The 15,348-nt window shown below is 51.1% G+C and overlaps 1 protein-coding gene across 2 annotated transcripts; it reads left to right on the forward strand.

Moving 5' to 3' along the window:
* The first annotated feature begins 10,825 nt into the window (after positions 1–10,825).
* Cryaa (crystallin alpha A) lies at positions 10,826–14,679 on the forward strand. 2 transcript variants are annotated; one of them, XM_052164263.1, is made up of 4 exons: positions 10,826–11,149; positions 11,392–11,460; positions 12,515–12,637; positions 13,948–14,679. In XM_052164263.1, the coding sequence occupies exons 1-4, from the start codon at positions 10,961–10,963 to the stop codon at positions 14,155–14,157; spliced, it is 591 nt and encodes a 196-aa protein (XP_052020223.1). In that variant the 5' UTR covers positions 10,826–10,960; the 3' UTR covers positions 14,158–14,679. The 2 variants fall into 2 exon arrangements, with proteins under 2 accessions (XP_052020223.1, XP_052020224.1); XM_052164264.1 differs by lacking the exon at positions 11,392–11,460 and having other exon boundaries at positions 10,830–11,149.
* Positions 14,680–15,348: the final 669 nt, after the last annotated feature.

The following is a 15,348-nucleotide window of genomic DNA, read 5'->3' on the forward strand; positions in this document are numbered from 1 at the left end:
TATAGTAAACCCCTCCCCCAGGGGGGCTATACAGCCAGCTGCCCAGCTTCCTCTAGGTGCCAAATAGTTAGTCACACACTGGGGTAAATACAAATACTTAATATGTGATTTTCCTTTTTATACTATAGACTGGGCTGCCTGGATTCCAGCACGCCGGTTCCCCCCAAGACTAGCTACGTTTGTAACTTTTCTGCCCTTGGGACAGAGCACCTGTCAGAAGCAATTTGAGGAAGGTTTCTTTTTGGCTCTGGGGGTCAGTTTACCAGTAGCAGGTGCAGGGCGTGAGGCAGAACAGCTAGCTGTTGATGTCATGACCAACCAGGAGGCAGAAAAAAGGTTGATTTACCCAGTAACTAGGCCTCACGCCTCCACAATTCTACAGCCAACCAGAACACTGTCACCAGCTGGACATCAAATATTCAAGACATTACAGACCCAAAGGATGGGGACGGATTCAGGGAGGACCGGAAGAAGTGGGGGCAGTGTTTCTTGCCCTCTGGAGGAGATCTAGTGAGAGAACTGCCAAGCCCTGAGAGATTCTAGGCAATGCTAGACATCATAGCCTACCCTCAAAAGACCCTCCATCCTGCCCATGACGTATCCACAGTTAAACTTTGCCCCAGACTCTGTTTTTCAGGGACCTAGGCTAAGGCAATGACTGAGTCAGGCTGAGCAGCAATTAGATAATTAAATCACATCTCTCAGGGTGAAAAGAGGCAGACATGGCTGTTCTACAATGTAGAAGCAGGCTGAGAAGGGCTTTGTGTAGGCTAGGCAACAATGGTGCACGTCTTTAATCTCAGCATTCATGAGGCAGAGGCAGGCGAGTTCTGTGAGTTCAAGGCCAACCTGGTCTACAGGATGGCGAGTTCCAGGACAGTCAGGGCTGCAGGGAGAAACCCTCTGTCTCAAGAAAACAATAAAATGAAATCAAATTGAATACAATAAAGCTTTGAATAATAGTCAGACCACGGAGTAGGGTTAGGGGCATCTGAGATCAATACAAAAGGACCCACTTGGAATAATCAGGACCATTTGATACGGGTAGGGGCAGGCAGTATCTGGTTGTGCCAGCTACACCACAGACCTGTGCTCTTGCCAGGATGCATGTATTTTTAAAAGGATTGCCTGGAGCAGGAAAGACAGCAATGGTATGGTGCCTGGGCTTTTCTTTAAGTAATTAATAGGCTGGGTGTGGTGGTGGCTCATACCTCTAATACCAAAACTTGTGAGGCAGAGACAGATAGAGCTTTGAGTTCGAGGCCGGCTTGGTGTATAGAATGAGTTCCAGGCCAGCCAAGGCTACATAATGGGCTCTTGTGTAACAAAAACAAAACAGAACAAAACCAAAACCCCAAACCAAAACCCCAAAACCAAAAACCAAACCAAACCAAACCAAAACAACAACAAACAAACTAAAAAACCCAAACCACCTAATAACTAATAATTAAATAAATAATAATTATAATGATGAAGATAAGCAACACTTGGGGCAAACCCACAATTGCTGAATCCAGCCCGATGCCTCTGTGGATGCTCCTTGTGCTATTTTTCCTACCCCTGAGACCCATGAATATCTTTTGTAATGAAAATAAAACCACCGAGACAGCATTTTACTCCTATGGCAAAAATGATCAAAGACGCCTAGAATGAGTGAGCAGAGGGGGTGGGAACCCTGAGCCAGGGGAGCAGAGCCCGGTTCCCTCTGAGTCCTTGACAGGGTAAGGCGGGTTCCGGTCCACTCCCAGGCTAGCCTCTTCAGATGTGCGCGCGCGGGGGAGGGGGGGCTTTCACTGATGTGCAGTCACAGCTTTGCCCTGCGAGGGGGTTGGCAAGCATGGCTGGCCCTCATTCCTTTCCCGGATGTGAGGCTTTCTGCAATGGGCCGTCCTGTCTGACCCGCTGACCCCTGAGGCTGGGGCCAGGGCTTAGCCGGGCGCATTCCTGCTGCCCCACCAACAATGCCGGGGGTTCTGTGCTTGCTTTGTGCAGGAGCCCTGGCCCCTGGGGTGGAAAATCGAGCGAGGCTTTCTGACTGCGCAGCAGACTGCTGGCGTCGCGGGAATCCTCAGGATCAAGCCGATGTCAGCTCTGCCGCGGTGGGGCGGCTGAGCGGTGTGCAGCCGAGCCGGAATGCTGAGGTCGGGTGGAAAGCTGCTGTCCCTGCCAGACAGAGAGGGCTCGGAAGCAAGTCACCAGGGCCTTTAAAAAAAAAAAGAATTATTTTGAATACACTATAGCTGTCTTCAGACATACCAGAAGGCAGTATGAGATCCTTACAGATAGATGGTTGTGAGCCACGTGGTTGCCGGGATTTGAACTGAGGACCTTGTGCTCTTAACCCCTGAGCCATCTCTCCATCCTTCACTGGGACCTTCTTGCCTGATGTGCTTAGACAGTGGAGAAAGGAGGTCTCCAAGGCGGAGGCTTACACTCCACTGAGAACAATCTTTCACATACATTCATATTTACCCCCAGCTCTATCCAGCCCCACCCCATAGACATACGAGCACACACATGAAGTACACACATATTACATACCTGTCACACACGTATCACTCGGCTCTCATATCCCCCATCACAGACACGCAATCACACGCATATCCCGCGCTCGGCACACGTGGCACGCAGTGGAGACGCCTCTCCAAACACGTGGTGCCCTGGGGTTCGCTCCACACGTCCTCCCGCTCTGTCTCTCAGCATTGTCCCCAGGCTCCTGGAACCTCTTCTACCTTCAGAATATCTGACATCAGGGCCACACAGTCCATCCCCTGATCAAGAGTGACGGGTGTTCCTGCAGCTTCTGCAGCCTGGGTCTTCCCTGTACGTTTCCTTTCCCTGCGGCCTGAGTTCTTAGGCTCCCGGACGGACTGGATGAAAGTGTATCACCATCTACACCCCGGCCTTTAACAGCCTCAGTCTGCAGCACGGATCTGGGGGATACAAATCCCCCGATAGAGGGACCCAGGCTTGCTCAGACTCTTTTCTCTGCCCCAGGAGACTGATATTTTGCTTTTCTTGGATTTGGGGAAATGGATTTATTGGGTTTATTTTATTTATTTATTTATTCATCTATTTTAATTTATTTACATTCAAGTGTTATCCCCTTACCCGGTTTCCCCCTCTCCCGGAAACCCCCTATCCCACCCCTCCTCCTCCTGCTTCTATGAGGGTGTTCCTCCACCCACCCCCACCTCCCTGCCCTCTATTCCCCTACACTGGGGCATCTATTGGCCCTTCATAGGACCAAGGACCTCTTCTCCCATTGATGCCTGACAAAGGCCATCCTCTGCTACATATGCAGCCAGAGCAATGAGTACTCCTTGGTGGCTTAGTCCCTGGAAGTTCGGGGGGGGGGGGGAGGTCTGGTTGGTTGATATTGTTGTTCTTCCTATGGGGTTGTAAACCCCCTCAGCTCCTTCAGTCCTTTCTCTAACTCCTCCACTGGAGGACCCTGCACTCAGTTGACTGCAAGCATCTGACTCTGTATTTTAAAAAAAGATTTATTTATTTATTCATTTATTTATTTTTTAATATTTAATCTGCTAGTGGGACGTCATGTTGATGGGCTATGCTGGGTTGGCTGATTTCCAGGCTCAAGTCAAGAGGGGTCGAAACTGCTGGCCAGGGCCGGTGAGTTTGTGCCCCTGTAAGCTCAGCTTTCCTTAATAATGTCCCACAACACAAACAGGATGATGACAAATGGTATAAGCCAAAGAGAAGCTGAGAGATGGGACAGGGAATTCCCACTGTTGCCCCTCTGATGGCAGAACGTGTAGTCATACACAGGTTGGTTGTTTTAGGAACACCTCACCCTTCACGGGACAAAATTAGTTTCAGTGTAACCAAATGATAACTGTGGATAATGGTGATTCCTCCCCTCCCCCGTTTGTTCTTAGAGCAATTAGCAGTTAGAAGGATACATTTCTACTCGGTGACATATGTCAGGCATGGGCCAATGTGTGCACTTAAATGAGAAGCCTGGTCTGGGCTCAGTTTCACAATTTTAAACTTTAAACGTGCAATAAAGTACAAGAGCTCCCAAGGGCTCCCAAATCAGCTCTGTTCCAACAGAACCCCCTTTCCCCCCACCCCTCTGGCCTCGCAAATGAGATAATTTGAAATCCGCTGATGCATGCAGATTCCTAGAATAACAGGGATTTTTCAGAGCCACCGAGAGGAGTTCTGGACCTTCAGACCCATCTCAAGGAAGCCTTGTACCCATTGCCCGTGCGGGAGATGGTGATCTTCCTACAGGGCAAGCCTGCGGGGCTGTGGAACAAGGTTAGGGACCCTCTGCTCTTCCCATGGGCAGGAAGTACGTTCTAAGAGCTTAGATGCACCTTGTAGGGTAGCAAGCCCTGGGATGGGTGCTCTTTCCACAGTCACTGCAGTCTGAGGAGAGACAGCATGAATTCCCCACCTCTTCCTCCCTGTTTCGCGGCAGGGATGTTAGAGCTGGGCGGTCTCTGTGGAGATAAGCGGTTTCTCCTTTTCACCCAGAAGAGGCCTCTCAGCTTCTCAATGGTTTTCACTGGTCAGCATTGCTATGCTTATTCTCCAGGGATTATTAAGTAAAAAGGGGGTGGGGGTGGGGACAGGAACACTGAGATGTTGTAATAGTCTGCCTCTGACAAGTCACAACTTTTAGGTGAGTGAGGGCTGGTCGTACAGAAATCAGAGACACTGGGCAGAGGGATGCCACCCAGCTGCTCTTCAGAACACTATGTGCTCCCAAACACACAGATTTTTTTTTTCTCACCACCATGAAACTTTCCATATAATGCTTCTGACCATGGTTACTGTGACGAAAACAAAATCTCATTGAAGGGGTGCAGGGGCAACTGCAGAAGTCCAAGGGGAAGACATCAGTGGAGCCTGTGGTCCCTGACGCTTTCCTCTTTGGCCCGCAGAGCATCCTTCATGCTGAACCTCAATGTGGTCTCTCCTGTGTGCGCCTCTAGCCTTGTTCTCTGTGTGGGTTGGATTAGGGCCTGCCTGTGTAACCTCATTCTACACTTATTAGCCTTGTCTCGGCACCCCCTCCAGGATACAGAAGGTTAGGACCTCGAGTGTGTGAACTTGGGCGTTCAGCTCACCTGTGTGAACCGTGAAACGGTGGCACCCGTTTGCTCAAATACATTTGTGACACCAGAATCAACAGGCACAGAGTCTTGGCCTCCCTTCCCTTCCTCCTTCCCTCTCTTCCTTCCTTCCTTTTTTTTTTTTTTTTTCTGAGACAGGTTTTCTTTATTTTCTCATTATTAATCATTTTATTTATTTATTTATATTCCAAATGTTGCCCCTCCCTGTTCTCCTCCCAGAATTCTTCATCCTATTCTCCCTCCCCCCACTTTGCCCCTGAGAGGGTGCCCCCCCAGCATCTCTGAGGCATCAAGTTTCTATAAGATTAGGCGCATCTTTTCCAACGGAGGCCAGACAAGGCAGCCTTCTGCTGCATGTGTGCCAGGGGCCTCGGAGCAGCCGTGGATGCTCTTTGGTTGGTGGCCTAGTCTCTGGGAGCTCCCAGGGGTCCAGATTAGTTGACATTGTTGGTCTTCCTGTGGGGTTGCCATCCCCTTCAGCTCCCTCAGTCCTTCCTCTAGCTCGTCCACAGGGGTCCCTGACCTCAGTCCAATGATTGGCTGTAAGTGTCTACATCTGTCTCAGTCAGCTGCTGGTAGAAACTCTTAGGCTCCTGTCCGCAAGCACAACGTAGCATCAGTAACAGTGTTAGTGTTTTGTGCCTGCCCATGGGATGGATCCCAAATTGGGCCAGCCACTGGTTGGGCATTCCTTCAGTCTCTGCTTCACTCTTGTCCCTGCATTTCTTTTAGACAGGAACAAGTCTAGGTCAGAAATTTCGAAGGTTGGTTGGTAACCCCCATCCCTCTATTGGGGGCCCTGAGACAGGGTTTCTTTGTGTAGTCCTGGCTGTCCTAGAACTAGCTCTATAGGCCAGGCTGGCTTTATACTCACAGAGATCCACCTGCCTCTGCCTCTTTTTAATTTTTAATTTTTTTTTATTTTTTGGATTTGGTTTTTTGGACACAGGGTTTTTCTGTATAGCCCTAGCTGTCCTGGAACTCACTCTGTAGACCAGGTTGGCCTCAAACTCAGAAATCCACCTGCCTCTGCCTCCCAGGGTGCTGGGATTACAGGTGTGCACCACCACTGCCTGGCTGGGACAAAGACAGGTAGGAGAGTGACAACTGGAATGATGGAATATTAGAAAGACTTTAGCTCCAAGACATGCATTGCAGACTTTAGCTCTAAGACATGCATTGCAGATGTCTGGCCTCCAGAGCTTCAGGGCAACACATCTGTGTTGTTTAAGTCACCCAGAGTGTGGCTTTGTATCCCAGCAGTTATTGGATACTCACGCAGGGACCTGAGCTGAGGTAGAGAAGTGTGACCTTCAAGTTTCCCTCTGTAGACTTCACCATTCCGTGTGTACTCAGGCCTGTCTATGCTGACAGCAAGCCCCGTGGTGAGGCCTGTGCTTCTCATAGTCAGAGCCACTAGCACGCAGGAATCCAGCATCTTTCTAGGAGCAGGAATAAGAGGGCATCAAAGCCTGCTTTGTCCTCCATGGCACTGAGCTGTGTGACCCACAGGAGGAGGTTGCAGGCTGGCACCTTGGCCCTATCCCTGCCTGTAGTACCAGCTTGGTCTCCGTCCACACACAGGGTCTGTTTAGGAGACAGAACAGAGTATTGTCCTCTATGTTCAGTGCTGTGGGTAGGAATTGAAAACACACAGTCTTTTTGTCCTAACTCAACATTTTTTTTTCCAAGACAGGGTTACTCTGTGTAGTCCTGGCTGTCCTGGAACTCACTCTGCAGATTTGAACTCAAAAATCTGGATTTGAATTCAGAAATCTGCCTACCTTTGCCTTAAAAGCATGCACTACCATGTCTAGTTCTTAATGCAGCACTTAAAGGAGTCAAGATGACTTTTAAAAAGTCTATGAGCCGGGCACTGGTGATGCACAACTTTAATCCCAGCACTTGGATTAATCCCAGCACTTGGATTAATCCCGGCAGAGGCAGGTGGATTTCTGAGTTTGAGACCAGCCTGATCTACAGAGTAAGTTCCAGGACAGCCAGGGCCACACAGAGAAACCCTGTCTTGATAAAACCAAAAAAAAAAAAAAAAAAAAAGAGAGAGAGAGACAGATTCAAAAAAATATGAAATTGTGTGTGTATGTGTAATATTGGCAGGTGAACTTAGGGGTTTATTCATGCTAGGTATGTAGGTACTCCACTATCATAATATTTCCCCAAGCCTCTATCTATCCATCTATCACGTATTTATTTATTTATTTATAGACAGGGTTTCATGTAGCTCAGGCTGGCCTTGAACTTGCTCAGTAGTCAAGAAGGACTTTGAACACCCAAACTTCCTGCCTCCACCTCCTAAATTCCAGGATTGGGATTATGGGGGCACACCAACACCGTTGGCCTCTGTGGTGCTAGGGATCGAAGCTAGGGCTTTGTACATGCCAGGCAAGCGCTCTACCAACTGAGCTCCATTCCCAGGCCCCTGGCTTTGGTGTGACCTTGAGTTTACCCTAGTCAGGGTTGGCTTTGAACTTGAGCTCCTGATATCTCAGCTTCTGGAGTAGCTACCAGGCCCTAAAGGCTAGAGTTGATACGTTTATTTTGCTTGGTTGGTTTTAAAATGATGATGATGGTGATGATGATGGTGATGGTGATGGTGGTGATGATGATGATGATTGTGTGTGTGTGTATGCATGTGTATGACCACTTTGTGCAGAGGCTGGAGCTCACTTTGTGGAATCCGTTTTCTCCTTCTGCCTTTACGTGGGTCAGAAATGGGTTGTGCTGCAAGCTCTTTTGCCTGCTGATCCATCTTGCTGAAGCCCCAATGCCTGACTGTAAATGGACACTACCGTCTTTTCTCAGGCTCTAGGGCAGCTCCGTGTAGCTCAGCCATGGACCTGGTACGACTGAGCTTCTCCGTGGAAGACATAGCCAGTGCTCTTCCACTGGGCTGGCTCCTCCCAGCTCACCACCTCGGGCCTAGTAAGGTACTGAAAGGGTCAGCTCAGGAACTTTGGACCGGTCACAGAACACTTGCACCTCCCAGAAGGGAGGGGCTAAATTACATTCCTCCAACCACAGGGAGGTCCCTGTGGCTGGGCGAGGCCCAGAGTTATTCCGAGACCGTTGGCCACCTACCTCATTCCCCGACAACCAATTAGTTTAAAGGTAACACTGTTCTGCCAGTCACATTTGACCACCTAATGGCGGCCGCCCTGAGGACTGTATAAAGGCCAGTGCAGCTGGGCAGTGGTGGCACACGCCTGTAATCCCAGCACTTGGGAGGCAGAGGTGGGTGGATTTCTGAGTTCGAGGCCAGCCTGGTCTACAGAGTGAGTTCCAGGACAGCCAGGGCTACACAGAGAAACCCTGTCTTGGAAAAAGAAAAAGGCCCGTGCAGCGGGCTGAGCGTGGTCATTCTCTCCCCATGTGTAGGGTGACCCCTGCACACTGGATTAAATACAATTCTTCTTGCTTTTGCATCGGTTCCCATCTCCACGTTGTTCACTCTGGGGGGTTCTCTCTGGTAAGCTAAGGCGCCCCGAGTCTTATAGTACGCCTTTCTACTCACTTCTTGCCATTGTCTAGAGGTCCGTCCCAGTTCAGTACGCAGCCGGGCCCTCTGCCTACGATGCCCTTCCTTCCCTTCTTCCAAGTGGAGTGAGGCAGTCACGTGGTTCAGCCTTCCTAAGCCCCACTTTCTCGGTTTGTAAAGCGGAGTGATGTAGGAGACATAGAGGTGCCTGTGCTCACAGATAGGCACCAGGGGAACCTGCAATTTTAGCATCCAGGGTCGTTCCTTCAAGGGGAGGAATGTGATATCTGTCACTGTCCCAGAAGGCTAGGATCAGATGTGTATTCTAGCCTGGTGACCCCTCTCTCTCTCTCTCTCTAATTTTTTTAGATTTTTTTTAAAGATTTATTTATTTATTTACTTCATGTATGTGAGTACTCTGTTGCTGACTTCAGACACACCAGAAGAGGGCATCAGATCTCACTACAGATGGTTGTGAGCCACCATGTGGTTGCTGGGAATTGAACTCAGGACCTCTGGAAGAGGGCTTCTTTTTTCTCAATCGGTCTATAGACCTCATCATTATGGAAGATGTTATACATTTAAAAAAAGATTTATTTTATGTATATTAGTACACTGTCGCTGTCTTCAGACACACCAGAAGAGGGCATCACGACCATTACAGATGTGAGCCACCGTGTGGTTGCTGGGAATTGAACTCTTAACCACTGAGCCATTTCTCCAGCCCCGTCATACATGCTTTACAAAGACTTTCGATGTGGTCATGTCTGATCTGTATTTAGCTTGCTTTGTTCCTCAGAGAGATTTATGTGAGCTCTATCGTGTACACAAGAGCGAATTCATTATCTCCAGAAAAATGTCACGAAATTGTGATGGGCTTGAGTACGCCTAAAATAAACCACGCTGGGTCAGACTCCCCAAGTCTGAACCAACGTCAGCTACTTAGTCATGTTGAACCGAACTGTTTCGCCTTCCAGAGATCATTTTCTCTACTCACCATGGTGGCTGAAGAGACTCCCACTGGGTGATTCTGGGACCTGCCTCCTAGTGTGATCTGAAGAGCTGCTAAGCTGTGGTTAGCAAGTATGGGGGTGGGGGGCAGACTGTGGTGTGTCCTTTGCTTCCTGCAGCATTTACCATGTGCATCCTATCACGGCGGCTGTTTCTGGAACCCCAGGAAATCACTCTTTGGGGATGACAAGTTTTCAGGGCAAAGGTCTTTGAGGTCCTCAGACAATTTCATCACATCTGCCAGTGCCACACACAGCTGGAGTTCAGGGATGTTTTGTACCTGGTGGTACCCGGATAAGAGCCCCAGGCTGAGGCACCGAATCCTCTCCAGCCTTGCCCAGAAGACCTTGGAGGACCTGTGAGTGATTTGCATTCACAGGACTGAGCAGAAGCAGCTGTTTTAATACCCGTGGTGAAGTCAGGTTGGGAAGACCCGAGGCTTTGTTGAGGATGGTGGCCACAGGGAGGGGAGTGCAAAGCAAAGTCCAGAACCACACCCAGCACACAGATACCCTGGGAAGGGCAGGAACTGAAGCGGGCTTTGGATGGCACTCTTGGCTGGTTCCTTCATTGTCTTCTGTCTGCATTGAAATGTCGTGAACTGTGTAAGTTTTGTTTTGGGTAATAAAAACGAAAACGAACAACAAACAAACAAAAAACAAGGGTTGGAGAGATGGCTCAGCGGTTAAGAACACTGACTGCTCCTCCAAAGGTCCTGAGTTCAAATCCCAGCAACCACATGGTGGCTCACAACCATCCGGTAATGAGATCTGGCGCCCTCTGCTGGTGCATCTGAAGACAGCTACAGTGTACTTAGATATAATAATAAACAAATCTTTTAAAAAACAAACAAAACCGAAGGATGTTCTGCTTTGAACAATGAGCTTTCATTGCGGTTTCGAGATCACTGGAGCTTTTGAGATCTGCGTACGGATGGCCTGCTAAGCTGTGCCTATGTCTCCCCACCCGAGAAACAGGGATCTGAATTCTTCCACCAAAGGAGGCCAGGAGAACCCCTCAGTACAGCGTGGGAAGAAATAGTGATGTCCCCGGCCCAGAGGATAAGACTCTCCACAGACCTGTCTTCTTGGGGACATCTGGTCTGAGAGCTGGCCCCTGCTGCTCAGTGTGTTGTGTCGCTGGGGCTGGGTAGCGGGTGAGCATTCCAGCTGCTGACGGTGCAGCCTCTCTCTCGAGCTGAGCATAGGCATTTTGGGAAATCCCTTAATTCCTCCATTCTGTGCTGGCGTATATAGGGAGGGCCAGCATGCTAGCTCGCCACTGCACTGCCCAGAGGCTCCTGTCTGACTCACTGCCAGCCTTCGGTCCCTGCGTCACCAAATAGACCATGGACGTCACCATCCAGCACCCTTGGTTCAAGCGCGCCCTGGGGCCCTTCTACCCCAGCCGACTGTTCGACCAGTTCTTCGGCGAGGGCCTTTTCGAATACGACCTGCTGCCCTTCCTGTCTTCCACTATCAGCCCCTACTACCGCCAGTCCCTCTTCCGCACAGTGCTGGACTCGGGCATCTCTGAGGTAAGATACCACCACATTGGTTTCTCCTAGCTGGTCAGAGGGCTCTTGGTCTTGTCTAGAGGACAGCTAGGGATCCTCGAGGGGCACTATGACCCTGTGTTCTTCTCAAGCAATGTCCCAGCCTGCAGAGGCTGGGTGGGCACCCACATGCCCATGCCAAAGCCACCCAACATCACTGGGAACGGGGTCGGAGGAGGAAACCAACCAGCCCGAGCCCAACTGCTGTCTTTTCCTCCCATCAGCTCATGACCCATATGTGGTTTGTAATGCATCAACCACATGCTGGAAACCCCAAGAACAACCCCATCAAGGCAAGTTACACGGCCAAGGCAAGCGTGCTGGGCTGGCCGTTCCCTGGACTTCCTCTTCTTGGTGTGGGGGTTGGGATGTCCTGAAGCCCAGAGAGGAGGGGCTTTCTTCCAGCAGGGCAGCAACCTTCTGTAGCTGGCAAAACTGTAGATGGGACTCCCTTCTAGCTTCCTTGATGACTGAAGAAAGGCCACATGCCCCTCCCCCCCCAGTGAACCACAGTTCTAGAAGAGCTGTATCCCTTTGCTTCCTTCAAAAGAAGGCTCCCAGAGCGGATTTGGCCACAATTCTAGGAAACAAATTGCCCAAATGCAGGCTCTAGCCAGGGTAGGAAGAGAGGAGTGGGAAAGGCTTCGTGTTAGCAGCCAATAGTGCTGTGGAACTCTTGGTGGCCTGGGCAGGTGAGGTGGGTTCCTGACGCTGTGGATGTACCACAGACTTTAGTCCCAACAGCTAGCCAGTTCCCAACTATCTGGGCAAACAATCCTTAATGCATCCGCCACCCATAATCAACTGTAACCAACCAGCTACCCTTAATCAACCAGCTACTTAACCCGCTAAGACCCAGCCAACTCATAACCAGTCACTAGACCATATAAGCAAACGAACGGCCAACCTGTAACTAGTCATCTGGCAATGACAACCAAGCAACTTATGCTAACTCATAAGCAATAACTTGGACCCTAGTCAGCCAAGGTGATCACTGACCAACCAGACAGTCTACTCTAACCAACCCTCTAATTTATAATCCATTATCCAGCCAGCTTATAATCAATTGACTGACCCAGTACACCCAGCAATGAATCAGCTCTGCCCAGTCCTTGGGTCTGGTGGTCAGTGGGGCGATTACCTGTGGGGCCAGGTGACAGAGTCCCAGCCCCAGGACCCCCCAGCTTTCTTGGCTTGGGGGAAGTAGAGGAGTGACTGTTGGTTCTGGTGACTGGGCTCTTCCTTGTATGGTTTCATCCAGTCTATCAGGGATCATACATCTGTTTCCCCATCCTTTGTTCCTGGTAGCCCTATTCGGGGAGCTCCACACGTGGGTTTGGGTTTCAGGTCCGATCCGACCGGGACAAGTTTGTCATCTTCTTGGATGTGAAGCACTTCTCTCCCGAGGACCTCACTGTGAAGGTGCTGGAGGATTTTGTGGAGATTCACGGCAAGCACAATGAGAGACAGGTGAGTGCTGGCAGCACCCCCACCTGTGTGGGTCCTGTAACCCCCCACCTCCGTACTCCCCTAGAGAGCATGGGAGAGCATTCTGGCTCAGCGGCTCCTGCTGGGAGGGGCCACATCCTCCTGTACTGGGCTGGCCCCTCACAGGACCATGCCGCTCATTGTCCTGAGCCCTAGCAGGGCCAGGCAGCCGGATTAAGTGGGACTCAGGGACGCAGGATGAGGACCCTTGTATGAGGCACAACTCTAGCTGTCCCCTGGATCTTCCTGGATGACAGGGAATTAGAAATGATCACAGGAAAGGGAAGAGCTGCAGATTCGGTTTCCCCATCCCCCAACTCTGGCAAACCATGGTTTGCACAAGTAACCTGGCCAGGAAAGGGATAGAAGAGCTGGCCTTACATGCACAAAAAGTTGAGCAGCTCCTGTGGTATTTCCGTTAGTGGGTGGTAGCCCTGAGGTATTAGGAGGTCCCTAGGCCAGGAAGGGCAGACTTCTCTCTAGCACTCACCCACCCTAGCCCATGGCTCCTGATCATACCCTCAGGTCTTTGGATTGAGGGAGCCCCAGCCACTGGAGCTGGCTGGTAGTAGTGTCCCCTGTCAGAGTTTGGAGTATGCAGGAAGTTCAGTGAGGCCAGCTAGGTGTGTCATGCGCATGACAGATGGCAGAGAGGGGCCAGGAACAAGGTTCTCAGTCCCAGTGGGAGTCTCTCTTGGCTGGGTTTTTCCATTAGCATTAGAAGGGGTGGGTGTTGAATGAACCTCGCTCTTTATGAGGCTGAAGCCAGGACAAGACTTCCCTGACCTACGCCAGGCTGCGGGGTGGTGGTGGGGTGGGGTGTATACCTTCCACCCCTTGACCTTTGCCCCTTAAGAGGGAGTTTTCTGCCTGGCTGAAGGCTTCTGTTGGATGGGGCTGCTGACAGCTAGATCTAGGACAATCCCTGTGGATCAAAGGGATGAGAAGCTGGGTGGTATGCAGAACCAGGACAGCATAGTTCATCGGAGTTAGGACAGCGTCTGCAAAAGTCAGTTCTACAGCCTGAGCCCTGAGCAGGCCCACTCTCTGGAGTTGACCCTTTCTAGAAGTCCCCTAGGGGCTTGCTGTAAGCCCAGGGCTTAAGGAGCCTGTAACTTTGTAGAACTCATGGAGAGGTGGCTAAGCATTGGTGCTCTGGTCCTAAAGCCCAGCCCCGGTGAGGTCATCTGCACCCTGGCCACCTTGTATAGCCTCAGAGGTTCTTTCTGGTGTGGGATGGTGGCTGCTGCTGCCCGTCACCCCTGACCATGTCTCTCCCCGGTGGCCCCCAGGATGACCACGGCTACATTTCCCGTGAATTTCACCGTCGCTACCGTCTGCCTTCCAACGTGGACCAGTCCGCCCTCTCCTGCTCCCTGTCTGCGGATGGTATGCTGACCTTCTCTGGCCCCAAGGTCCAGTCTGGCTTGGATGCTGGCCACAGCGAGAGGGCCATTCCTGTGTCACGGGAGGAGAAGCCCAGCTCGGCACCCTCATCCTGAGCAGGCCTCGCCTTGGTTGTCCCCTGAGCCCCTGATTCATGCAGCCCAGGGACCACAGCGAAGAGTCTGCCTTCCTTCCTGCCTTCCTTCCTTTCTTTCTCTGCTTTCCTTTCCACTTTCTCAGAGGGCTGAGGGTCTGAGAGAGTGGCTTCGAGAAGCTTGGGGTCTTGGCCTGAGATGGCTGCAGGTTCAGGATGACACAGGCTCAACACCAGCCAGTCAGAGGGAATGATGGTATCGAACTCTTGAGATTTCCCATGCTCCTGGAAAAGCAGTGTCTTGAGCTCTGCTCCAAAGGCAGAGCGAACAGTGGCTAGCCAACTCCAAGAGCCCTCTGCCGAGCCCCTGGGTGGCAGTCTCCCCTTTGTGCCCATACTTCAGGCACGTGTGCTGGGCTCCGACAGCCAGCTTCTCTCATACCCTCTTCCTGTGACTTTCTCTACTGTGTAGTATTGCTCCTGGGGACCCTGGTCACCCACGAGAATGGAGCCCCTGGCAGACAATAAAGAGCAGGTGACAGAAGCAATTCCAGTCTGGCGTTGTGCTGTCTCCCTTTGGGGCAGGGGTGGGGCGCCTGGGAGGGTACAGGAGGCATTTCCTGCTTGCCCCCCCAGAGGGTTTCCAGCATCCCACTCTGCCTCCTAAGCCCATGGTCCCCTCTATGGCTAGCACTGCAGTGCCATGTCCTAAGCATGCTGCAAGTGCCCTCCTCCCTCTCTCCTTCCCACCAGAGTAGGCATGGGACCTTGAAGTTCATGTCTGCAGCAGCCTATTTAGATCCTGGTGGTGGGGGGCGTTGGGGGTGGCTTGTCTGGAAGATCACAGTCTTCCACTTGGGGTGAGGCAGGCAGCAGGTTCTTAGCAGTGACAGGATGACCACACAGGCCCAGCTGGTGCAGCCAGGCTCTGCAGGTGGCCCAGTACCTGGGACACACATCGAACACATTGCCCACCATGTGTGACACACACCACAGTGCATACCACACGTCACATACACATGACCATATACACACCTGCTGCTCATCCCAAACATACAATGTAGTACCACATACACTGTGCAGGACCCATGCAGTGTGCCTATATCACACATACAGAACCCACACTGGCAATTCGCAACCTACCCGGAAGCCTGTGATTTGGTCACATATATTAGGTGGGAAAAATCCTGGCGTAGTAATGGAGTCGCTTGCC

This window comes from Apodemus sylvaticus, chromosome 19 (genome assembly GCF_947179515.1).
Source record: "Apodemus sylvaticus chromosome 19, mApoSyl1.1, whole genome shotgun sequence".
Lineage (NCBI taxonomy): Eukaryota > Metazoa > Chordata > Mammalia > Rodentia > Muridae > Apodemus > Apodemus sylvaticus.